The 27,387-nt window shown below is 37.0% G+C and overlaps 1 protein-coding gene across 1 annotated transcript in view; it reads left to right on the forward strand.

The window, feature by feature from the left end:
• The window catches only part of sdk1a (sidekick cell adhesion molecule 1a), a 397,596-nt gene that overhangs the window by 278,770 nt on the left and 91,439 nt on the right, over window positions 1-27,387 (forward strand). Inside the window, 7 exon segments of the mRNA XM_051103029.1 lie at window positions 3,431-3,547; window positions 4,678-4,845; window positions 7,402-7,504; window positions 7,779-7,952; window positions 14,518-14,654; window positions 19,057-19,204; window positions 24,841-24,981. Coding sequence (XP_050958986.1) covers window positions 3,431-3,547; window positions 4,678-4,845; window positions 7,402-7,504; window positions 7,779-7,952; window positions 14,518-14,654; window positions 19,057-19,204; window positions 24,841-24,981 — 988 coding nt within the window.

Genomic DNA, 27,387 nt, shown 5'->3' on the forward strand with positions numbered 1-27,387 from the left:
GACGTTGTCAAGGGTATTATATGTGGCCAGCTGCAAAGTGCGCCTTCTCTCAGCCGTTGTACAGCAGTTCCCCGGCGTGACAGATGTGTTGTTCCTAATCTACTCTTGTGTGATTCTCACTCCTTTCCATAAGAGATGCAACAGCTCCCTGTGGAGAGGCCTGTCTGGAGTTGATTACATCGTAGTGTTTGTCAGGGCACTGCCCTGATCTGTACATGAGGACATTAAGACCCTCTCAGAGGAGCACTCTCATCACACAGATAATTACCACAGCCCCGATTGCACATATTTACTGCACGTAGATTGCCGTAATGATTTTAACTTCCAGCTGTACTGACCTTTGAATCATCCGATTGTCTGTGATTGTACAGGCCATTTTTGGGAATGGATCTTGGTCATTAAAAAGAGTAATATTTTGTTTTAAAAAAAAACTTAACAGTGTTCAGAAAAATGTATAAAAACTGTTTTGGTGAATAAAACTTTCACTAATAAGCTTAACTTTAGAGTAAAGAATAAATTAATAAATAAAATGTAGAATAAGGACTTTTTAATAAAGTTTTAATAAAGCAATTTATTTCAGACCTAAAGAACGTTTTGTTAGTGAAAAAAAAAAACACATTTTAGCTCTGAATGGCGGAAGATATCACATGGAATTCAGTTTCTTCTGTCTTGCATATTGACTGCGTGTATCTAGACTCGCTCATTGAGCGGTGGTTCAATCAAAGCTGTGTTAGTTCTTCTGCTGGCTTTATTATTCCTGTATAGATCTGTTTCATGCTAAAGTGATCAAGGATAAGTACAGTGGATGAATGCTAGTATGATGTTAAATCACTCACCAGCCTGTGAACGGGGTCACCATAAAAAAAAAAACGGAGCATATTGAAAGTGTTGATTTTCAATGTCATACCACCTCTGATTTTTGAGTGGCGAACATTGTGTCAGAATGTACAGTTCAAGTGCTCTAGCAAAGATAGCGCTGTGGTACCTTTATAATACAAACGTGTAGGAGATACGTTTATTTAACTTGGAGTAATGCTAAAATACAGAGTCAGATATGTCCTAAAAAAAATCAAAACATGAAAAATAGAGTTATTAAGGTTATTGTTATTGTTAAGAGTTATTGTTAAATTTGTTTAGTAGTGTGGTACAGGAGTGTGTACTGTATATCCAGAGCTGGGTAGATTACGGTGACGCATTGCTGCCATTATTTTTTCCACACAATTATGTCGTAATAATGAGATATGCCGTTTTAATGACATCTTTTTTTGTAATAGAGATATTTTAATTACATTAAAAGATTAATTACATAATAACATAATTATCTTGTTAAAATGACATCTTTTCTGGAAATAACAAGATGTTTTTTCGTTAAAACAACATCTTTTCTCATAAAAACGAGATGTTATGTTGTTAAAACAACATAATTATCTTGTTAAAATGAAATTTTTCTTGTAATAACAAGATGTTTTCTCATTACAACGACAATTATCTTGATAAAACAACATCTTTTCTCGTAATAATACATAATAATTGTGTCATTTTCTCATTAAAATGACATAATTATCTTGTTAGAACTTAATTTTTCTCACAATAACGAGATGTTTTCCCCGTTAAAATTACATAATTTTTCTCATAATAACTAAATGTTATTTTGTTAAAACAACATAATTAACTTGTTAAAATGACATCTTTTCTCATAAAAACGAGATGTTATGTCGTTGAAACAACATAATTATCTTTTTAAAACAACATTTTTCTCATAATAACGAGGTGTTTTCTCATTAAAACGACAATTATCTAGTGGAAGCGTAATTTTTCTCGGAATAACCAGATGTTTTCTCGTTAAAACAACAATCTCGTTAAAACATTTTTCTCAAAATATTGAGATGTTTTCTCATTAAAACTACATTTTTTCTTGTAAAAAACGAGATGTTTTCTCGTTAAAATGACATCTTTTCACATATAAAGGTGTTATGTTGTTTCAACAACATAATTATCTTGTTAAAACAACATCTTTTCTGGTAATAATAAGATGTTATGTCATTAAAACAATTTATCTTTTAAACGAAATCTTTTCTCGTAATAACGAGATGTTTTCTTGTTGAAACAACATAATTATCTTGTTAAAACAACATTTTTCTCTAAATAATGAGGTGTTTTCTCGTTAAAACAACAATTATCTCGTTAAAACATTTTTCTCAAAGTAACAAGATGTTTTCTCGTTAAAACTACATCTTTTCTCGTAAAAACGAGATATGTTGTTAAACAACATTTTCTCTTTAAAATTACATCTTTTCTCGTGATAACGAGATTATCTTTACAATTATCTTGTTAAAATAAATTTTTTTCTCAAAATAATTAGGTGTTTTCTCAAAACAACATCTTTTCTCGTAAAAACGAGATATGTCGTTAAAACAACAATTATTTTGTTAATGAAATTTTTCTTGTAATAATAAAATGTCTTGTTAAAACGAAGTAATTATTCTGTTAAAATTACATTTTTCTCATAATAACTAGATGTTATCTTGTTAAAACGAGATGTTTTCTTGTTAAAACAAGATGTTTTCTCGTTAAAACTACAATTATCTAGTTAAAACAACATTTTTCACGTAATAATGAGATGTTTTTTCGTTAAAACGACATAATTATCTTGTTAAAACGACATCTTTTCTCATAATAACAGGAAGTTTTCTCATTAAAACGACCTCTTTTCTCTTTTAAAAAGGCAAGTTTTGCCAATGAGCCTTGGTTGCAATAATCTGTATCTTAGTAAATATTAGAAAATATAGAAATATTGGTCAGTCTGAAAAAAAAATACTAAACTATGATTATATACTGTTACTGTGATAAGAAAAAATAATTACTCGGAGCATAATATAAAATTTTGGTTATACTGCCCAGCCCTACTGTGCTATCAGTATTCATGTGATAAAAATGATGTAAAGCAATTGGAAAGCAAGCTGTAATGGGTTTTAAATTTCTTTCTCTAAATGAATATGGCACATATTCAACAATGCATCCAAACAATGATCTTTTGCTCTCAAACAGCAATATGCTTTACTTTTCCAAATGGAAAAACCTGTTCATTTACACATCTCTGCCTATTAAAAATGACCTAGCAACCTCGCAATGCCACATTGGGCACCCAATCAGAACAGTATAATTAGATTCATGCTAGTTGTTTACCGTCTCCGATTTGAAACACAAATTTGCAGACACGTCCCGCGTCGCAATAAAAAGCATCAGTAGTGTTTTGATGGACGTAACATTGTTTTAATACAATTTACTGGCTGGTGCTTGGCCTCTTGTAATAATTTGTGTGTTTCTGTGGGGGTGTGTGGGCGGACTGCATTAAGCGTGAATGAGGGGCCGCTGAACGGATGTGGCGTATTCTCGTCCTGATTAAAAACTGTGACTGTGTGTTTTGCAGGTATGGCTCCGGCCTTCACCGCGGAGCCAGTCGACATCACTGTCACAGACGGAGCGGTGGCCTCGTTCACCTGTCAGGTATCTGGGGCACCTAAACCTGCCATCATCTGGAAGAGAGGTAATGCTACTGCAAAGAGATGTTTGATTTAAGCAGTTTTAGCATTTAACATATGTAATTCACTAATGAATGGGGACTAAATCACATCTGAGCTCTGTTCCAAAACCTATAGAGTTGCCTTCATGCCTGCTTCCTACAGTTGGAGCATCTTAACTATTCAAGCTTGGATCCAAACTATCTACATAGGCAGAAACTCCACACGCTACCTATGTAGGGGATACATGACTCACAATTGAGGCCTTGAATGTGGTAGTTGCGTTTCTGTCTTTGTAAGGTCAGAAAGCTTTTGGATTTCATCAAAAATATCTTAATTTGTATTCCAAAGATAAACGGAGGTCTTACATGTTTGGAACGAAATGAGGGTGAGTAAATAAAGACAGAATTTTCATTTTTGGATGTACTGTCCCTTTAAGGATACATTCAGTTCTGTTTTAGAATTTTGTCAAAATGAGATTTATTAGGAGGCAGCATAATTAATTTGACTACTTTTTTGGAACATTCTTCGCATTGAGAGCATCTATGCGGCACTAAAACGTCGTCTCGGCAGGCAGTTAGCTAGGTTTTGGAACGGAGAATCAATGTGCAGATGTAATGTCGGTATTAACATGAGTCCATCTCAGCCCTGCTGTTTTGTTATGTGTACTAGTGCTATATTTTACTGATTACAGCCAGATCGTAGGCATCCTCACTGCTTTGTTACTGCGGCAGAGGCATAAATTGATGTATGAGGTTGTGTGTTTTGTGCTTCACAGGAAGCCATTAAGACGTCTTTGTTGCAGCCGATTGGCAACACAAAAGATAATTTCATGCAAGAGTAACAAAAAAACTTCCATTATATTCTACTGTTTTGGCTATATTCATGAAGTCGTTTCCTTAGCATTCCCAATTATGAAGCGGCATATATAATAGCGGGCCTTAACAAGGTAGAGAGCTCTGCAGGAGGTTTCAAGAGGATTTTCCTCTGGGAAAACTTTAAGCTTGTAATAAAATCATCCCGAACTCCGACAACATGCATAGTGATGTTCTATTAATTCCTTATATGGAAGCAGAGGCGAGGTATTGAGCTAACTGATGTGTGTGTGTGTGTGTGTGTGTGTGTTTGTGTTTGTTTGCATATGTATGCACATCAGATGCTCAGATCCTTGCCAGCGGTTCGGTGCAGATTCCACGTTTTACCCTGCTGGAGTCTGGCGGTCTGCAGATTCAACCGGTGGTGCTGCAGGACACGGGGATGTACACCTGTTATGCCGCTAACTCAGAGGGAGCGATCAACGGCAGCGCCTCACTCACCGTATGGAGTAAGGGAAACACACTTAACCTTCAAACTTCTTTCAGAACTAATTTGCTTTTTCACTAATTTAAAGGAGAAGTCCACTTCCAAAGCAAAGATTCACATATAATGTCCTTACCCCCTTGTCATCCAAGATGTTCATGTCTTTCTTTCTTCAGTTGTAAAGAAATTATGTTTTTTGAGGAAAACATTTCAGCATTTTTCTCCATATAATGGACTGATATGGTGCCCCGAGTTTGAACTTCCAAAAGGCAGTTTAAATGTGGCTTCAAACGATCCCAAATGCGTTTGTAAATGATCCCACCGAGGAAGAAGGGTCTTATCTAGTGAAACAATCGGCTATTTTCATTAAAAAATACAATTTAAACACTTTTTAATCTCAAACGCACGTCTTGCCTTTCTCTCCCTGAACTCTGTGTATTCTGGCTCAAGACAGGGTATTTTCTCCCTCAACTTCAAAAATCATTTCAAAATCATCCTACATCGCTGCAGAAGTACCAAAGTGAACATGCAAAGAAGATCAAACACCCTTAACAAAAAGGGCGATATAGGATGATTTTGAAGTTGAGGGAGAACATGAAATGGGAGTTTTTCGACATACCATAACTGTCATGAACCGGAACAAAAATATTCCAGGCAGAGTAAGACAAGATGAGCATTTGGCATTAAAAAGTATATAAACTGTAATATTTTTATTAAAATAACTGATCGTTACGCTAGATAAGACCTTTCATTCTTGGCTGGGATCGTTTGCAACTGCATTTGGGATCGTTTGAAGCCGTATTTAAACTGCATTTTGGAAGTTCAAAATCGGGGCACCATATCAGTCCATTATATGGAGAAAATGCTGAAATGTTTTCCTCAAAAAACATAATTTCTTTACGACTGAAGAAAGCAAGACATGAACATCTTGGATGACAAGGGGGTGAGTAAATTATTTGTAAATTGTTGCTATGGAAGTGGACTTCTTCTTTAAGAGAGAAAAGATGACATTTTAATGAAAGCCCATTTCTGCCACAGGTTACGAACAAGTAAAGAGTTTGTCGCGCCACAGAAAAATATGTAATTAACCACCCAGCCAAATTGGAATGATAAAAATTACCAAGTAAATAAAATAAGTTATCAAAATCTTGAAAAAATAATCAGTATTCACTGCTCTCAAATGCTGGGGGCGTGTCTGCTGTCGACCACGCCCACTCTCTCAAGTGTCAAATACAAATAAATTTAAATACGGAGAGCTGTTTTGTTAATCACCGCATTTATGACAAAGGCACAGCTAGCTAGCAAACTGTAGGCAATAGTAACTAACAATAATGATAGTAACTCGCAGTTTAACTAATGCACTAGTTATTATAGTGTTAGTGGTTGGCCCAAGCTCAGTGCGTCATCCAATACATTTATAACAATTATATTGCATTTAGAAACAATTCTCTGAATTGCCTTTACACAGACTTTTAAAGGTATTGTGACTTTTTATCTTACAGTTTTAGTTCTCGCAATTACAAGTTCATATCTAGCAATTTTTAATATAGTCATAAATGAAGGAAGGAATGAATGAAAATGAGCGTGGCAGTGGGCTAAATCATTTTCTCCCGGCGGTCCCAATGGCCAATCCTGGCCTGCACCTGCCTAATTTTGTAAACGAAATGCATGTTGTGAGAAAAATATACATTTTGTTAATGTAATATGTGATTCTATGCATTAGCATAAATACAGAATGGAATGTCCCAAGCTATTACTTGAGCTAAATATGCATTTTGTGATACAGACAGATGCTTTCGTCCCTAAAATTGGCTGTTCCTTTAAAAAAAGATATGAATTGAGATATGAAGTCATGATTGTTAAATTTGAACTCTGCAAGGAACTCTGGAACTGCAAAAAAAGTCAGAATTGTGAGATAAAAAGTTGCAGTTACATTTTGTATTGTTTATTTCATGGCAGAAACAAGCTTCCTTATGTCCACAAACAAGCATAGCACAATGCAGTTTTTGTTTAGACGGAAAAGAGATTAGGAAAAAAAAATCTTTCACACTGATTGCATTCAGATGTTTGTATTGGTCTGAATAGCATGCATCAACAATTGTTGATTTGAATTAAAATGTTTATTGTCTTTGTGTGAACAGGCTTTACCTGCACATTTAAACATACTGATTGTCTTTAAAACATCACATTAAAAATGATCTAAGAGTCAATTTAATAAATAAAGAGTAAAATCCATAGTAATCAGTTCAACTGACCACCATTAATTTGGAGGAAATGTGCGGTTTTGGACTGGACACAGGCGAAATTCACATCAAACTTCCTTTCCTAAATAAATAAAGTCAGAGCAGAGCCTGATAAGCTGTTCCATGAAAAGCAGCTTCTTAGCAAGGTGATATCTACAGCATCCAGACTTGTTATTACACACTGATCAGAGCATGTAAAGTCCTGGCATTGTCTCAGCGGGAGGGAAACGCACTCGCCTGTTGACGTGTGAAGAGGCTGTTAAACAGTGAAGCACAGCCGTTTGGTTCTTGGAAATGTTGAGCTAGTGCAGAATTAACAGTGTTGTGTTTGCTCCAAGGTCGCACGTCCATATCCAGCCCTCCCATGGACAGACGTGTCATTAAGGGGACCACAGCCATTTTGGAGTGCGGTGCCACCCACGACCCGCGCGTGGCCGTGAGGTGGGTGATGACAAACGAGCCGCGCTGCTTCCTCCTCTCTCCTCAACATCAGCACCCAGGGCTCCACACTCGGTTTGATTGTAATGTTAATTCAAAGTGTCAGCCCACAGGCCTTGAAGTTGATTCAAAGCGCGATCCGTAGTGCTGTACAGTTAATTCAGCGCTAATATGCTGGATATCAGCGTAATGAGCCAGCACTGTTTCCTGCGCTCCCCCTGTGTCAGCTTGACTGTGATAGAGTTCTCTTCCGCTCCTCGTCTCCTTCACTTGGCAGGTACGTGTGGAAAAAGGATGAGGAGTTAGTGAGCCAGACCAGAGGGGGGCGTATCAGCCTGCAGGAGGGCTCCTTGCACATCAGTCAAACCTGGTCCGGGGACATCGGGGACTATACCTGTGACGTCATCTCTCAGGCCGGCAACGACTCCAAGGCGGCCCGTCTGGAGGTCATGTGAGTGACTTAGCTTCCCTTCATCTCCGAGCATTAGGCTGACTAATGCGCTGCGCTGATGGATGCGTGTCACCTTCCAGATGCGCATTGCGCGTCATTTTTCACGAGCCGGCTTTGAAGTGTGAGGACGGAACTGAAGAGCATAAAATATGCTGGCTCTCAAAAACCTCTAACCCTAAGTATTCAACTTTGTCATGTTGCTCGTCCCACACCGTTTTGGCTATAGACATGAATGATACCTCAAATTGTCGAGGAGAGGTATAATATGAATCCAACTGCTGGACAATAGAACGGACAAAAAATCCTACAGACTTAAAGGAGAAGTTCACTTTCAGAACACAAATTTACAGATAATGTACTCACCCCCTTGTCATCCAAGATGTTCATGTCTTTCTTTCTTCAGTCGTGAAGACATTGTTTTTTGAGGAAAGCATTTCAGGATTTCTCTCCCTATAATGAATATCTATGGTGCCCATGAGTCTGAACTTCCAAAATGCAGTTTAAAAATGCAGTTTAAAAGGACTTCAAACAATCCCAGCTGAGGAACTGTTTATGACAGTTAGGGTATTTTGAAAAACTCCCATCTATCTAATTTTCTCCTCCAACTTCAAAATCGTCCTACAGTACTGCAGAAGTACCGACCCAGTGTTTACAAGTGAACATGCAAAGAAGATCAAACACACTTTACAAAAAAAGGTAAAACAGCGATGTAGGACGATTTTGAAGTTGGAGGAGAAAATGAGTTGGGAGTTTTTCGACGCACTCTAGCTGTCGTGAACAGGAATTCACACAGTTCACACAGACTAGACCAAGACGAGCGTTTGTGGTTAAGGAGTATATAAATTGTACATTTTTGTAAAGAAAATAACTGATCATTTTGCTAGATAAGACCCTTCTTCCTTGGCTAGGATAGTTTAGAGTCCTTTGAAGCTGCATTTAAACTACATTTTGGAAGTTCAAACTCAGTGGCACCAATAGAAGTTCGCTATATGGAGAGAAATCCTGAAATGTTTTCCTCAAAAAAATGTTATTTTTTACAACTGAAAAAAGAAGGAATGAACATCTCGGATGACATGGGGATGAGTACATTATCTGTAAATCTGTATGTTTAGGAAGTGAACTACTCCTTTAAAGGGATACTTTATCCAAAAATTTAAATCCTCAATCTTTTCAATTGTTTGTAAATCATTTAATCAGCCTTATGCTGATTTAGATGTATATGACTTTCTTTGAACCCAAACAAATATTTTTAGTCCATATAATGGAAGTATGTAAGTTGACTCTTTAAAAAACACAAAGTGATCACAACAGTAATCCTTACAACCCCAGCTGATAAATAATTGTCTTTTAAAGCAAAATGATAGGCATGTTTGAGAAAAATAGTAATATTTTAACATTTTTAAACTATAAACTATCGTTTTCAGCCATGTGGTCAAGCACTACATCAGTACATTGTGAAGTGTGATGCGAAACTTACGTGAGAAACTCACTTCTCCATTAGCAGGATAAACAGTTCACTCGACTATATTTACAACACGTCCAGGCAACTATTTCGATGAACTATCAGTTGACCATCTGTCTACTTGAATGGGGAAATAGCAAAATCTCAAAAACAGCTTGCCAAAATCACATTTAAAGGAGAAGTTCACTTCCAGAACAAAAAATTACAGATAATTTACTCACCCCCTTGCCATCCCAGATGTTCATGTCTTTCTTTCTTCAGTCGTAAAGAAATTATGTTTCAGGATTTCTCTTCATATAATGGACTGATATGGTGCCCTGAGTTTGAACTTCAAAAATGCAGTTTAAATGAAGCTTCAAACGATCCCAAATGCGGCTGTAAACGATCCCAGCCGAGGAAGAAGGGTCTTATTTGGTGAAACAATCGGTTATTTTCATTAAAAAAATACAATTGAAATACTTTTTAATCTCTGCCGAACTCTGTGTATTCTGGTTCAAGACAGTTAGGGTATGCTGAAAAACTCCAATCGTATTTTCTCCCTCAACTTCAAAAAATTATTTCAAAATCATCCTACATCGCTGCAGAAGTACTGACCCAGTCTTTGTGAAAATAACCGATCGTTTCACTATATAAGACCCTTCTTTCTCAGCTGGGATCATTTACAACCGCATTTGGGATCGTTTGAAGCCGCTTTTAAACTGCATTTTGGAAGTTCAAACTTGGGGCACCATAGAAGTCCACTATATAGAAAAAAATGCTGAAATGTTTTCCTCAAAATACATAATTTCTTTTTGACTGAAGAAAGAAAGACGTGAATCTCGGATGACAAGGGGGTGAATACATTATCTGTAATTTTTTGTTCTGGAAGTAAACTTCTCCTTTAAACAACATACTTCAAATAAGCAATAAAATCTGACATAAACTATTCGATAAATCAGTGGCAAAGCTACATGTGCCACTGTCAACTGTGCCCCACCTAATGAGAAGTTGATAATTTTTCAAATGCATGTAATTTATGTAATTATAATACTGTTAAATGTCTTATTTCACCATAACACTATATATTTAGTTTAAAAAAATAAATAAATAAACACAAGTTTTCATGGTCAATTGACCCTTTGCAGGGAGTTTGATTGACAGGCGATCTGACCAATCATAATGCAGAATCTTGTTTGTTTGCCATTTGCCAAACAAACCAGACATGTGAGTAGATTAACGTAGATGAACTTGAACCTGAAAAATGGTGTGTATTAATGTCTTTCCGTGGTTGAAACAAGATGCCTTCTCATGTTCATTTATGTTTATTTTGTGCAATAACTATTAAAGAGGAAGGGATGATTGGTTCATGTGCCGCTTGAACTGAGGCACTACAGCGATCTGTCAGACACATTAAAGAGCCACAAAACAGAATTTATTGTTTGAATTTCATAAAAAATTACAAAATTTGAGCTGAGACTTTGTCTCGTACCTAAAGTAAACTGCTCTGTCTTGTCTGTTGGTGCGTTGTTAGTTTCCCCTTTGCTCAGCAATGTTTGTTTTTTTTGTTGCACGTAGTGACAGTAATGAAGGGGTCAATTACAGGCAGTTTCTTAGTTTTCCCACTTCCTATAGGTGTATATCATATGCTTGTTAAAATGATGATTCCTCAGTTTCTGTTAGTCTCACCCTCAATGTTATGTTCACTACGTGAGGACATACTAGTAACGCATGTGTTTGTGGAGTTGAATTTGAAAATACTGAAACAAATATCAGTCAGTCAATTCTCTAAAAAGTATATACTGGATATCCCAATTGGTACTAAGTGTAAGCAATGAATCCGGACTGTCTACAAATCAATCCTGACCACCTGCGGGTGTTGATGGATTTATAGATTGAAAACTTCTGAGCCAAATGCGTTTGAAACATCATATTAGCATCAGTACAGTGTTTGATCCGCTAAACAGATGTGTCCTTTGTGGAATGAAACACATAAATGTTGTGCTAAATACTGTTTTCAACAACAGACTGCATATTTGCAGCTGCTGCGCACATTTCTACACTGCTTAATTTACACTCTTTTGACCGCAAACTGACAGAGTCACTTAATTATGACATCATCTGCAGGCCTGTTGTCTCAGACTGAGGTTATGCTTTACATTAAACACAGAAAGAAGAGAGGGGCGGGGCGAGCAGAGCTCATTAACATTTAAAGCAACCTGGATGAGTTTTGCAGAGCTGATTTTGGCAAGGTAAAAAGGGTGTTGTTTTACACTACCACTGAGAATTTTTAACCAAAGTATATTATAGACTTTTCATTAAGACCCTAAAGAATCACATCAACTCGTAAATAATAGGCATCCGATGACCACTTTAACAAAAAGGATAAGTAACTTTAGCCTGGCCAGTAAAAGTTTGAGGCTTTAATTCTTGGTACACGATACACGATGACGGTAACATTCTGTGGATTGTTTTGGAGTATAAACATGTTATTTTGAATAGAAAATAAACTCCAAATGAACTACAATCACAAGTTACTAAACCTAACAAAAAAAGCAATGATAAAACAGTGTAAACCTTATTAATTATTCATGCCCCAGTGCATGATGGGAACTCCAGTATCAGAAAAGTTGAATAGATTTTATTTAATGAATGCTGATATTTATGCTTTAATTTTTACAACCTTGAGTACTTGTACAGAATTTGCTTTAAATTATTGCCTAAACAATAATTTACATTTACAATATACAATTTTTATATAAAATTCGATTTGTTTTTATATAGTATGTACTTCACCACAGAATCATTTTTATCAGTGTATGATTTTTGATGGGAAAAAAACATAGTAAGAATATAAGTGCACCTGAGGTAACATTCTAAAATAATTTTTAAGAACTGCATTTCATGACCTCATTCAAAAGCACACACTTCATGTGGAAACCTTTGTTTGGAAGGTGGGACTTATTCCACCATTCATAATAATATGAGCAAACCAATGGAATACAGTATGATTTTTCAGAGCAACAACAGTGAAAAAACACAAAAGAAGTCCTACAAAGCTGAAGTTTGTGGTCATTTTTATTGGTGAACATGCCATCTGTGTGTCAACTGATGTATTTGTTATGTATAGTGAAATCATGATTTTGTGGTACCTGATAATTGGAAAAAGAGGTTTTTTATTTGGGTACTTTTGACTTTAAAAACCCCTGGCATTCACATAGAAAAACAATAAAAGTCATTTAGAACACCTTAGCAACTGCATAGCAATGCCATGGCTGCCAACAACAACACTGTGGCAATGAGTTTTGCATGGGCAACACCACTCACACACATGTGTGAATGTAATTTAGTGTGCTGCTATATGATTTTGTCAGTGCACTAGTTAAAAAACTCACTTTAACACATGGTATGCTTTCTTTCTTTAGCTTTTTTCCTTGTTCTGTTTGCTCACCCACTGCAACATCTGCATACACTGAGTGGATTGCTGCTCTCAGCATGAGGGTGTAGACTGACCTTTCCCCAGTAACCTTTTTCAGCGCAACCTTTCCATCTGGATTCCAACTGCTTATACAAAATTTTCATATTCATCAACCGCCCGCTAATTGTAACTTTTAAAAGCATTTATTTAATCAAAGAACTTTCTCCTCTGTTCTTTACCTTTAATCTCCGACATTCACATGCTAGTTTTTAAACAGCTACTTTGCTAGTATTTATAAGTGCCTTTTAAAAACTCTCCACCCCGAAAAAAATGTCCTGACTGTCTTCTAAAAAGCTTTTGACCTTTAGACCAGTCTCTGAGTGGGTAGATTTCTTCATCCCGGCTATTTGGAACTCTATTTCTGATCCGTGTCTGCCAGTCGAATCCTTAAACCCAAAATAAAAGCTAAATCTTGGCAGCGTAAACATTTTAACACCTAAAGCCTTTGCTTATGACTCTGTATCACAATATGATGAGGGAATAAAATCCCCTCAGAAGCTCTCCAGAAATAAACCGCTGGAAGATGGCAGTAACCAGCGGGTGTGTGTACTTTATGCAGATTTCATGAGGCTAATGTTGTGTGGAACTAAGACTCATTATCTGTTTGTGGGTTTTCTGGCTCCTCATTAAACTGGAGAAGATGCCGTGGTGGTATCAGATGGTTGTGTGGAATCGGGCATGTTGTCAGAAGGACTTTCCCCAGTGGCTGAAGCCACCCATCCGTTGTCTTTTTCCACCTTCAGCTATCACAGCCCAGACCATTAGAAACAAACAACCTGAACAAAAGCATCTTACTTATTTTGTTGGCAGTATAATCTGTTATTTCTCTGTTTAATCTGCAAAAACAGCATTGGCCTTGTGGACAGTATCTTAATGGACAAACATCCATTTTATTTTATTTTATTTTATTAGAGATATTTTCTAGAGATATTTTATCCATTGTAGTGACATCAAAGCTATTTAAAATTTGGTTAACATCTTGTTAACAGCATGTGAAAAAGTGTTTACACCTGTAGAAACGGCATAATCGTCCTTTCTAGTCAGAAAAAAACGCAGAAAGGTGATGAAATCTTAAGCATTGCTGGTTTTCTCCATGGGTTTAATTTAGAGGAGAAAACAATCTTTCCATGCGCAACTGTTGGTGCTCGGTGCCTAGTCTCAGCAGGAAACCTATTCTCCCCAGAAATGATTAATAAAGTAATCAATAAAATAAAAAAAAATCTAGTGTGAAGAAGAAAATCAAGACAAACGCAAATGGATGCCTGCCTTCGACTGTCTGTGAGAATTGGGCTGAATTTAAAATCTTTTGAACATGGAGGAACCAGCAAAAGGAGTGAATGTAAGAGATTATTTGAAAATGGGGCGAGGAGGCCTACCGGGATGGGATGGTCCCATAGAGGATCATCAACAGACCTAAACCACAATGAATGCCTGGTAGCGCTTTTGTAAAACTGTGTGTTTGATTTCCATCTGGCTACAGTATATACAGTGTTTCATCATACAGCAGCAGTTCTTAAAAAAAAAGTTTAGTAACCTCAAAATAACATCAGTTTCTGTGTAGAGCCTATATGCTGGCTTTGTTATGCAGCTCTTGTGTGACAAGTGTTAAACAGAGCTTATTTTGAGTATTTGCTGTCTTCTGTCCTCAGAGAGCTGCCACACTCACCTCGAAACCTACAGGCCAGCCTGAACGCCAACGACAGCCGGAGCGTGGACCTGTCCTGGATGAGACCTTTCGATGGAAACAGTCCCTTACTGCATTATGTGGTGGAACTCTCAGAGAACAGTAAGACAAACCAAGTGGTTTTTATTGTAAAGAAAGTATGAAAACATTTTACAAAATAGGTTGGTTAGGTTTTACATTTTCGAACACTTTCTGGTTGTCAAACAGTAGTTGATCTACACACCTATATGAATTTTAGGGGAACTGAGGTTGAATTAGGAACAGTAGCCTAGTAGTACCCACCCACTTTTTCAACAGCCTTGGTTTCAGAAGTATTTTTTTCCATTCATTTTTACCATAGGGATTAAAAAAAAAAGCTTCATGAAATAGGTTATAAGCCATCAAGCAAACTAACCGGCTATGAAATGAATCAAATACAAACTTTGGACCAAAATAAAAAGATTGTGAACTTAATGAGCTTTAATGAGGGAAATAACTATAATTCCAAGAAGCATTCTAAATGATATAATCATGTTATTATATAATGTTATATATTTATTGCAATATCTCTGATTGGTGGAGGTTTCTCTGCAGAATTGTCAGTAATGTACAGTAGTTTCTCAACAGAAACTCTGTTGTTAAAGTCCCCATGAAATCAGAATTGAAGTTTTTTTGGTTTTAGTATGAATATGTTAGTTTTAAAGGAGGAGTCCACTTCCAAATTTACAAATCCAATATCTTCTTCGGTCTATAAGAAAATATGTTCCTTAAGGAAAAAATTCCTGCATTTAAACTGCATTTTGGAAGTTCAAACTTGGGGGCACCTTAGAAGTCCACTATATGGAGAGTAATCCTGAAATGTTTTCCTCAAGAAACATAATTTCTTATTGACTGAAGAAAGAAAGACATGAGCATCTTGGATGACAAGGGGGTGAGTAAATTATCTGTAAATTTTTGTTCTGGAAGTGGACTTCTCTTTTAAGGTATCTATAGTCTAGCGTGCTCCAAAGAAGAAGAAATTTAGAAATTTAGAAGAAATAAGCATTCAAAACTTCAGGGGCCAGTTTTACTAAACAGGGCAAATTACTGAGAGTTCGCAATTTCAAAACAGCGTCAATCGGCGCAGAAATTTCTGCAGGTGATTTACTAACAACGTGCAAATTCAAGAATACAGACGCAACATCTCATTTACATATCAACCAACGCAATATACCAAGTGCAGCACAAATAAGCATAGTCACAAATAAAGAATAAAGAAATAAAGAAACCACAATACTGTACATTGAAATAAAAAAACGAAGGCCAAAACATGAAGGGTTGCAAGAAGTTTTGATACACCTGGTATTGCGTGACTAGTTGAGGGTTCCAAGTTGTGTTTTATTTCATGAAGCAAATTAAAAATAACTTGGCTTACCAAACAGTATGTTTGTATAATGTGTTCTTCTGGCATTCCAAATAAATGAATACTTGTGGAAAAAAAATCCTCTCCCTTCTACCACATGCTCTCTGTTCTTTGCAGTGTCTTCACCTAGCAACAACAATGCAGCGATTTTAAGTGCAAAACACTTTAAGACATGCTTTTTCGGGCGTTAAATGATGGCGCAAATACTAGTTATTTGACGAGCGCTAATGTTAGTAAAACGCATTCATTTAAATGCTCTCCTTCCGTAAATTAAAAAGGCACTGCACTTTAGCTTCTCGTCAATCTTTCTGTCCAATGAAATGCTCTCTAGAATCTGAAGTGTCCCGCCTCATACACTAGAAATAGGTGCTGAAGCTGCAGCTGAAATCTGTCACTTGTTCACAGAGTTAGTATTTTCTATACGGTGAATGGCACGTAGTGTCCTATATGAGGGATTGGGAATGATTCAGACAGTGTAAATATGCTTTTCATTGGTGTGAATGAAGTCTGGGTTCGCCAACCGTAACAGCATGCACACATCTGCTCTGGTCCATAGACACGATAGCACAGAGGATATCATATGCGCAAATCGGTGCAGACCACAAACCGTATCAGGCCCGTTTTAATTTTACACAGAATGCTATATTGTATAGCGATATGGATGAGATTAGGGGTAGAGACTGTTAGACTCGGTATTAGAAACAACACTGACGACTAGAAGAGATAACACTGATGCCATTCGCCAATATATTACACACTTTTAATACTACTACACATCCTCAGCATGATTATAATCACTGTTTTACTTTAGTAAGAGTTTCATATTGAATCTGAAGGGGGAATCTATTAGACTGTAGCTGTCATAAGATATCAAATGCGGCTTGACCACTGATCTGTGTAATCTGTTATAGATCAGTAGGCTTGACCGAACTCATCGCCTCTGGCCTGAGCTGACATACTGTAAATGAAATCCTATTACGTCACCAAAGAATAATGCTGCACATTTCAAAGGCACTTCAGTGAAACGATATATACCATCAATTAACCACCTTGTAACTCACAGTAGGTCAGTCTTTAGAGGTTTAAGTTGTTAAAAATCAGTTCTCCTATGGAGAAAATGAATGGCTTTAAATGGCAGAAATAGTATGAGTAGTATGCACGTATTCTGAAATCAGCTTCTTACATCCAATATACATCACCTTCGCACCACTTGATCAAAAGACATTTGAGTCAAAAGTGGTTTAGAAAAGTGATATAGCTCTGAAATCAAATAATTTTAAGAGTGAATAAGGTGTCCAAATACTTTTTGGGATCACTGTGTAACCATAGGCTCAGTAGCACAATTTTTACATGAATCCCACTCAGAAATAGAGCTGAACCAGCAGTGTTAAAGAATCTTCTGATCTCAGTGCCTCATTCACAGCTACCCACAATGCATCTGAATGTTCAGCCAGTTCAGAGTAAGTGCGCAGCTGTTCTCTGTATCTACAGTGCATGCTACATGTATGAGTTGATCTCAGGTACTGTCACCCAGTGGTGTAAATGCCTGTGGTATTACAGAACCTGAAAAAAATAAAACACCCAAGTAGATTGATCTTGCAGGGCTGGAAGAGGACAGTGAGGAATGTGTTGGAGTGGAGGTGAAGATTACAGGTGCAGGGTGTAATATGGCCAGGAAGTCCCATTAGAAACACCTTTCAGAGAAAGTGAGAAAAACCTTCTCGCTCTCCGACTACAGTTCCTCAAAAACTTTAATTTCAGGTGCAATCTGTAATTTTCTTTTTCATTAATATGTCCTGACACTAAAAAAAAATGAGTAGTACTTTTCTTGAGAATCAAGAGATATTTATTCATGAAAGGATTGTTTTAGTATCTCATGATCTAAACTTCATCTCATTGCAAATGTTGCACGGGGTCTGTTGTATAATTTCTAAAGCTACATGGTCTGGTCATTAAGTGCCATTAAGTAATAATGGCCAGCTTGAATGCTGCGAGGAGTCTGGACTCAAGCATGTTATGTAATTATGAGTGGATGACTAATTTGTGTAAAAAATATCTTGACAAGTATCATGTGATTATGCTTGATTATGCAAACTGTGTAATTTTATCTATGCAGCCATGTCTTTAAAAGACATAAAACAAGGTTTGATAACACTCTATAATTACTTTCATTAATAACATTTCCAGAAATGGTTATGCTTAACAGAACTATCGTTAAACAGGCCTTAATCATGAAAAAGGCCTAAGAAAAAAGGCGCTGAAAAAGTATGCATCACAGTTTCCGCATAAATATTAATCAGCACAACTGTTTTTATGTCTGATGTCTGAAATCTGATTTTAAAATGGCTTTCAAAGGATGAATTTTGAGATTTTAAGGTTTCAATTTATAATTTCTTATTATTTCTAAAGCGTGTTATGGAAAAAGGGAACGAAGAAAGTCTTGTGACAAAGGTCAGAACCAGTTGAGGTAAATTAATCTATTACTTTTCCTACATAATTTGTAACACAAAACAGTGGTAAAACATCTGTTTAGGAGTCTTAGACCTTCCCAACAATATATAGTTTGTCACGATTAGTTTAGGATTTATTTGTAATATGGTGAAGTAAACTTAGGCGTCCCGGTGACAGGACAGGTGACAGTTAAGGCGTTAAATTGTAGTAAACAGTTTTACTGTTTATCACTGTAAAAAAAAAACAAAAAAAAAAAACACACAGTTTGTTGAGTCAACTTAAAATAATTTGTTCCCCTGCTACCTTAAGATGTTTAGTTCAGTCAACTAAAATAAGTTGTCAGCTTGAAATGTTAAGTTGTACTAAGTGACAACTTAGATATTTGAGTTTACTAAACTAAAATTTGGTTTGTTAAACTTAAAAGCTGCATTTGTTACCCAGCTGCCTTAAAATTTTAAGTTGAATCAACTTAAATATCTAAGTTGTCACTTAGTACAACTTAACATGTCAAGTTGATTTAACTTATCTTAGCTGACTAAACTTAAAATTTTAAGGCAGTGGGGTAACAAATTATTTTAGGTTGACTCAACAAATAGTTTAAAAATAAAAAATAAATGCAGCCTTGGTGAGCATAAAAGACATGTTTTAAATGTGCTGCTCTTTGTATGCCAGATTCTCCCTGGAGAGTGTATTTGCCTGATGTGGACCCCACCGTGACCGGAGCCATGGTGAAGGGCCTCACTCCGGCCCGCTCGTACCAGTTCAGGGTCTGTGCGGTCAATCAGGTGGGCAAGGGACAGTACAGCACCGAAACCAACAGGTAGGAGGCCACGGTTGTCAACAGCTGCTTATTCTCATGTTGTCCGCCCATCATTGCAACATTCCCGTTTTTCACACTCAAGCTTGGTCAGTAACAGCCTTATTATGTCCCATCACACTATGGTCTGCTGCCGCCCATCAGGTATGTCATTGTTTAAGTGTGTGTTCTGTCACTGATCCTCCACCCACAGCTCTCAGTGTGTCCTGCTGCGGCTGAAATCACAACACCGTAGGTTTTCTTTCTCAGGTCGTGAGTGGCAGGCCTCTGCTCTCACCTCTCGCTCTAATCAGACCCCCTAGCAGCTCGCTTTCGCAGGCCTGCAGCTGTGGGCGGCAGACGCCTCTCTACCGGCAGCTCCTCAGAGTTTTATCTGCTCCTGACGTGGCAAAACATGCCATTTCTGTGCCAGGTGAAAAGAAGGTGGTGTCGTCTCTCACCCGCAACAGCAGTGTCTCACTTTAAAATTAATCGTTGAGTGTTGAGGATGGATTTTTTTGGAGATACACAGCTGCTTCAGCCTCTTCCTCAATGCTGAATTAGCTGAAAGCTACAGTAAACAGGTGGGTGAGAGCAAGAAAAAGTTGAAAAGACTTTTCAATTTCAATGGAACGATCAAGGTAACTATGCATCCGCGGAAAAAGACGTTCCTTTTACGCTTGTGTGAATAATGAAAGCGTTCTAGTATATGTAAAGAGCTGTTAATGAGCAACCGATTTAAAGGAAACTGTGCAATCAGCGTGAGTCAGTCGAGTACGTAGAGCAGTAATATCATCTCTCTGCAGACTTCACATCCATTCTCTCCCACCGCTGATTTCTCAGCCACCTGCTCTTCCAAAATAGTGCTATCGTGTCGCACGCCTCTCCAGGCAAAGTGTATATTGAAGTTGAACTTTTTGACTTTTGAGCCCACTTTATAAAGGTAATATTTGTTAGTTTGTCTCTGAAAAATATTCATGTCATCTAGGTTAATGTGGAGCATTATCTGATGAGAGAACACATTAAACTTTAAAGACCTACTGTAGGTTCTTAACTCTTGTTTAACCTCAATTAATGCATAACTGTTTCAGACGTGCTCACATTACACATTTAAGAGCTTTATTTGGTAAATTATATTCAAGTGCAGGAAGCTAAAAGCAATTCATAACCTGCCGTTTTGCTACCATGCCATCAAATAGGTTGATCATGACTGCTCATTGTTGCTGTTGTTTAGCTTTTGCACGCATGCCTGGTTAATTTGTGAAGAGACAAAAAAATTCTGGTGAATTTATAATAAAAAATGGCAGCCAGATGTAGTTTTTATTTGCACTTTCAATTACAAAAAATATTTTAATAATATTTAAAGGGATAGTTCACCCAATAATGAAAATTCTGTCATTCTGTCTCACCCTTATGTCTTCCAAACCTGTACTACGTGCATGTATTGTAGTGCTGAGGTGAATGTGTGTCAAAGACTGACACAGAAGAGAAGTTATTGTTGAATAAAGTCTTTATTTTAGTTTTCTTTGTGCACAAAAAGTATTCTCATAGCTACATAAATTTACAGATGTCACATGGATTATTTTAACAATGTCCTTACTACCTTTATGGGCCTTGAACGTGGTAGGTGCGTTGCTGTCTATGCAGGGTCATATGAACTTAGTTTAGCAGTTTTGCATTGTTTTTGCGTTTCATACATTTCAAATGAGGGAATCTGATTTCATGACTGCATACATTACTCAGTATGTAAAAAAAAAAGTCTGTATACTGTTGCTTCCGATTATACTTTCAAATTTAAACTCACTGCAATTCGAATTCGAATGGAATGCTCATTGCTCGCAGATGTTTCAGTTAAGTACCTGCATTAACTGAGCTTTGGTTGTTTGCGCTTCACATCTGTGTCATTTGCTGATGTCAGGCAGACCGGAGCATGCCCATGAAGTCTCTTTGCACAAAGCAAAAGAAAAAACTATTTCAGATACAATATGCGTTAAGATAACAGAAAGCAAAATCTTGAACCTTATATAAAGGGCTGTTGACACACTCTTTGGAGCAAAGCTGCTTCCTGAGGGACAGAGTTAAAGCAGAAAGTGGTGCTTGAAGGGCCCCATCAGTCTTCTTCTCCATGCATGCCTTCTCGCTGTGACAGACATCTGTCCATTTTGGGCTTATTAAGCAGAGGGAGTAGAGTTGACAAGCTCATAGAAACACACAAGTGCAGCTCTCTCATAATGAGCCATCTCCTTCCCACACAAACTCCTATTTATCTGACACTTTTTTGGCAGAGCTTGGCAAAATGCACGATTATTCCATTCAATCACAAACTAGAAAAGTGCAACATGAGCTCATTAATAATTAATTGATCTCATGAATCATACCGATTATTGACTTACAGGTCATCCAGATGGACCCTGTTGTCTAATTACTAGCACCTCATAATTTGTATGTATTTTTGTATGAGCGCTTGTTTATTTAACAAATGGTCAGTGAAAGTGAAAATGTAAATATAGTCTAAACCAGGGTTGCCAGGTTTTCACAACAAAACCCGCCCAATTGCTACTCAAAACTAGCCAGTAGTCCAGTGGCATTTTGAGGGGGTCCCCTGTTAAAAATCGTGTTCTGGGGGGTAAAATACAAGTTTTTTTGGTGGGTTCCCCTGGTAAAATAAGAATTCCAAGGGCCATATATTACGTTACTGGGGTCACTTCAACTCGCGGACATGAAAAACTACCCACAGCAACAGTGTTAAAGTAGCCCAATTTCGCAGGAAAACCGCAGACTTGGCAACACTGGCCTAAACTACTGATTTGTGTGATGTTAAATATTAAATATTAAATGAGCGTTAAAACTGAATAAACAACATTTATATGATTCAAAATTTGTTTGCACAGTGTCCTTGTTACAGTGTAATTAAGTTAAGTACTATCGAGTAATATCAATTAACAACATATACTCACTATTGGGTCAGGATTACGATTGTGGTTTGGTTTAGGGTTAGTTGCAAGCAATTATGCATACAGTAATTTACTGTTCTTACTACAGTAATTACATGTAACGTGTAACAAGGACATGTTACCCAAAATTTTAAAAATTCCTAAATTAAGCTGTCTGTCACTCAAAGGTTTAAAGCTATTAGCAACTGTATATATTTCCCAGAAATTAAGTTATTATATTGTTGTCCAGTTGTAAGATATAGTCAACATAGGCTCACCGGAAATACGTGCCTTTATATGCATTTCTGCAAAACTAAAAAAACATACCTATTTGTATGAACCACTGCAGTTTCCAGTTGAGATGAACAGTAGAGGCAGTAAAACTTTTATTTCTTTTTCACACAATGTATGATTTACAGGTACACAGTTTTGATTAATAAAGCCTAATTTTCACACAGTTACTTGCATAATATTACGATATGACTTCAAAACAATTTTAACATCCTGCCAGATTTAAAAAATGATACTTTAAAACGTTGTCGCTTCATATGCATGAGGTTCATATAGTTCGACAAAACAGCTCAAATCCGCATAAGGAAGTTAAAATAGGACTGCTGCATCAACAAATGTTTTTATATCACTTTTGCATTTGTTAACATTATCGGTTAGGTTTAGGGTTGGGTTTGATGTAGGGGATATTTTCAACACAATAGAGAATGAATCCCCTGATTCATTCTCTATTGATTCATTCTCTGTTACCTCAAGCAGCGTAATAAAAACACAGCAATACGTGACTGTACAAACATAATAAAAACGTGCCATGGTCACATGTTGAGCATGTGTTTTAGCACCACTCTCTGGACATTTCACTTTGAAACTGCTGTGAAACGTGCAGTGAGATATGTAATTACGGTGTTGCAGAAATGTACATAGAGGCACATATTTTCATGAGCTTGGGTTGGATAAGGTCAAGAAAGGTCAAAACCTCCTAAATGGGGCAAACCAAAATGGCCCTTTTAAGGGAGGTGGTGCGAGACACAGACAATTGCCAGCAGCATTTCATGCTGGGTTAATTTTATGTTAGAAAATGGTTCTAGTTCTCAGAAAAAAACAAAACAATACCTCTAATGCTTAAAAAAGGGTCATAGGACAACATAAGTGTACTGTATTTGTGAAAAGCGCTAGGCACTTTCCTTGTGTTGCTTATGTTCAGAAGCAGATGTTTAATAGCTGGTGGCACAGTGCAAGTGTGTAAAACAAATGTGTAAATACCGCATGGCTATGGCAAAAAAAAAAAAGCTCTTTTCAGCAGGGAGCGAGCGGTCTTTCCTTACGGCCATCATTAGGCAGATTTACAGAGCACTGTCTGAGAAAAGCTCCATGATATTGGTTATAGAGGGCATTAATTATGAAATAGACTTCTGGGAAGAAATAACAAAGTGTGGTCAGAGGTTTAAGAAGACTCTGACAATAAATCTGAAAGGACCCAATGATCCTATTAAACTTTAATGCAGATTTAACTGTCCATTAGCATGAAACGCAAAGGGCAGGATGAATCTATGGGCATTATTAAGCATTCAACACTGATTCATTTTTAAACTTCGTTAATTAAGAAAATGCACTTTCTGTAGGTGGAATGAACCAAGCATTGCTCACCGCATATCATTTATGTGTGCTAGCAAACTAGCCTTTAGAGACCAGCCATTATGACATATTCGACATTACCAATGTTCACAGAGCCTAAAATCATTAGCATTTCCCACAGAAATTGTTTACTATATCATTACGAGTCTGTTCTAATAAGGAGGGACCAACAGGGTCTTCTGTAAACAAATGCTGTGAAACATTTTCCCATTTTGCAAACGGCAGTCCCAGCGTAAATAACAGTCTCTGAAAAAAAGCAACACATGGTTTTGATATAAATGCACGTGTTTGATTTCAGTACATCCGCATCAACAGGACTTCCAATGTCTTTCTTCCCGTCTCAAAGATTTTTGGAGAGAAATGTGTTGAGGTCCGTCTGCACTTTGATGTTTGCCCAGAGCCTCTGCATTTTTAAAATCTCAAAAAGTCTCAGTCAACAAATGAGAATTGAGACCCTTTAATAAACTAAAATATAAGCTCCAAAAACTGGGAAAAAATGTTCTGTCCTCTTAGGACTGAACAGAAATACTGCTGTTTAGTGCGTTCCTTCTTTGAAAAGGGTACAGGTATTTACCACCGAGTTAAAAAGCACTCACACTGGGGACAAATCCTTCAGCAGACATGCACAGCACTACTGTGGCCCACCGTATACCACAAACCATGAGATGCTCTTATCTTTAAAAATGCTTGGTCTATTTGTCATTCGAAAGCTTGAAATTTCAATGAAGCGCTTAGCTTGAAAGTGCTGAGCCAACGAACGCAATTTTGTACGGATGTGAATGCACCCAAGCCAGTTGCCACGTAAGCAGCGACCTCTAAAATCAAAGCATCGAGGTGCTTAAAGCACAGAGACTTTTTCTAGAAAGCATATGAGAGCTTTTGATGAAGTAGGCGGATGTGACACTGTGCATCAGGTTGGGAAATGGACTTGTGACCAGAGGGTTACACTTACACAGCTCACACTGTTGCACCCCGGAGCGATTCGACTAACCTGATTCGCACAAGAGAAAATGGAACAATGAATCAGTTATGTAAGAATACTTTGGTGCTCAGTTGAATGTGTACCTTTTGCTTTCTTCCCAGATTGATGCTGAGAGAGGAACCGCCCAGCGCTCCGCCCAAGAACATTGTAGCCAGCGGCAGAACCAACCAGTCCATTATGGTGCAGTGGCAGCCGCCTCCAGAGCCTCAGCTCAACGGAGTCTTGAGAGGCTACGTCCTCAGGTGAGACATGCACAAACCATTTCACAGACTGAAGTTGACTGATGAAATGTGCCGAAATATGACTCTGGGTACTGTGGCTTCAGTCCAAGATTCTCTATTGAGTCATTTTTTCCACTTAATGGTCATTTTAGACTGTTTTTATAGGTAGCATGTTTACTTCCCTGAAAAAATGTAAACTGTTTGTTTGAGCTATCCAACAAAGCCACACTTGCTCAAACAATAGCATGAGTTTGGTGTGGGACCATCTGTTTCTGTGACCAGTAAAAGTATTTGGAAAAACAGATTATTTGGTAACACTTCACAGTAAGGTTGCTTAAAGTTAGTTAATACATTAACTATCAACGAGCAGGACGTTTGTTACAGTATTTGTTCATTTGCTGTTAGTTAATAATAATACTAAAAAACTCTTTATTGTTGGTTCTTGTTAGCTCAGTTCTAATAAATAATATTAATAGATACAACTTTTGTTTTTAATAATGTATTAGTAATTGTTGCAATGAACATTAAAGGGATAGTTCACCCAAAAACGAAAATTACCCCATGATTTACCCTCAATCCATCCTAGATGTATGACTCTCCTCTTACAGACGAATACAATCAGCGTTATATTATAAATGTCCTGGCTCTTCCAAGCTTTATAATGGCAGTGAATGGCTGTTGAAGTGCATCCATCCATCATAAAAAGTACTCCACACGGCTCAAGGGGGTTAATAAAGGCCTTCTAAAGTGAACTGATGCATTTTTTAAGACAAATATCCATATTTAAAACTTTATACACCGTAATCTCTAGCTTCCGCCCATTCACTGCCATTGTAAAGCTTGGAAAAGCCAGGACATTTTTTAATACAACTCTGATTGTATTTGTCATATACACCTAGATTGGTTTGAGTGTGAGTAAGTCATAGGGTAATTTTCATTTTTGGGTGAACTATCCCAACTAACTAACCAAGATTAATAAATGAGTTCTTCTTTAGTATAATTTTTATTGTTAGTTCATGTTAATTAATGTAGTTAACTGATGTTAACAAATGGAACGTTATTGTGAAGGGTTACCATTAGTTTTGTAATTCCATTTTGTACCTCTAATGGCATAAAAATCTGCATTTTAAAATACGTGTTTATTCATTTGGCAGTCACTTTTGATTAAAAAGTGAAGCTTATTATGGGGCCGGCAATGTCAATTTTGATTGCATATGTCATCCCATCTAGATAATGGAGTTGACCTTAGTGCTGTCACTTTCACTGCTCTTTTTGTACAGTTGTAGCCAAGCACATTCATAAGCCAACTGATTTTAAAAAGAGTGTTGGACATATATATGTGATAGTTAATCTAGTCAGGCTGTTGTCAAGTTTTTGGCAAACATGACACTTCACATTAGTGGTCAGAACAAATTTATATTGGTTCAATTAAAGGATTACTCCAATTTCAAAAATAAAAAATCCTGATAATTTACTCACTCTCATGTCATCCAAGATGTTCATGTCTTTCTTCAGTCGAAAAGAAATTTAGGTTTTTGAGGAAAACATTCCAGGATTTTTCTTCATATAGTGGACTTCAATGGGGTCAACGGATTGAAGGTTAAAAATGCAGTTTAAATGCAGCTTCAAAGGGTTCTACATGATCCCAGACTAGAAATAAGGGTCTTATCTAGCAAAACGATCAGTTGTGTTCTAAAAAAAATCATGATTTATATACTTTTAGACCTCAAATGCTCGTCTTGTCTAGCTCTGTGATGCACATGCGAACTCTGTGCACTCCAGTTCAAGACAGGGTATGTTGAAAAACTCCCATCTCATTTTCTCCTCCAACTCCAAAATTGTCCTACATCACTGCAGAAGTACAGACCCAGTGTTTACAAAGTTATTGTGCAAAGAAGGTCAAGGTCAAATGCCCAAAAATAGTTAAAACAGCAATGTAGGATAATGCATGCACATTGCAGAGAGACATTTGTGGTTAAAAAGTGTGTAAATATAATTGAATATAATAAAATATAATTTTAAGAAAATGACTGATCGTTTAGCTAGATAAGACCCTTATTCCTCAGCTGGGATCATTTAGAGCCCTTTGAAGCTGCATTGAAACTGCATTTTTAACCTTCAATTTGTCGAGCACCATTAACGTCCACTATATGGAGAAAAATCCTGGAATTTCCTTAAAAAACAACTGAAGAAAGAAGTACATGAATATCTTGGATGACATGGGGGTGAGTAAATTATCAGGAATTTTTTGTTCTGGAAGTGGAGTAATTCTTTTAAAAAAAGTAATTCTTTTGTGAATATGTCTTGAACTATGCAATGTTACACCAAGCTGACCACTGACCAATATCAGCCTAGTTTTTGCAGTTTATTCCAGACAGCTTTTTTTGTCTGATTGAACATATTGAATTGCCATCGGAGCCCATCAGC

Source organism: Labeo rohita, chromosome 3, assembly GCF_022985175.1.
Source record: "Labeo rohita strain BAU-BD-2019 chromosome 3, IGBB_LRoh.1.0, whole genome shotgun sequence".
Lineage (NCBI taxonomy): Eukaryota > Metazoa > Chordata > Actinopteri > Cypriniformes > Cyprinidae > Labeo > Labeo rohita.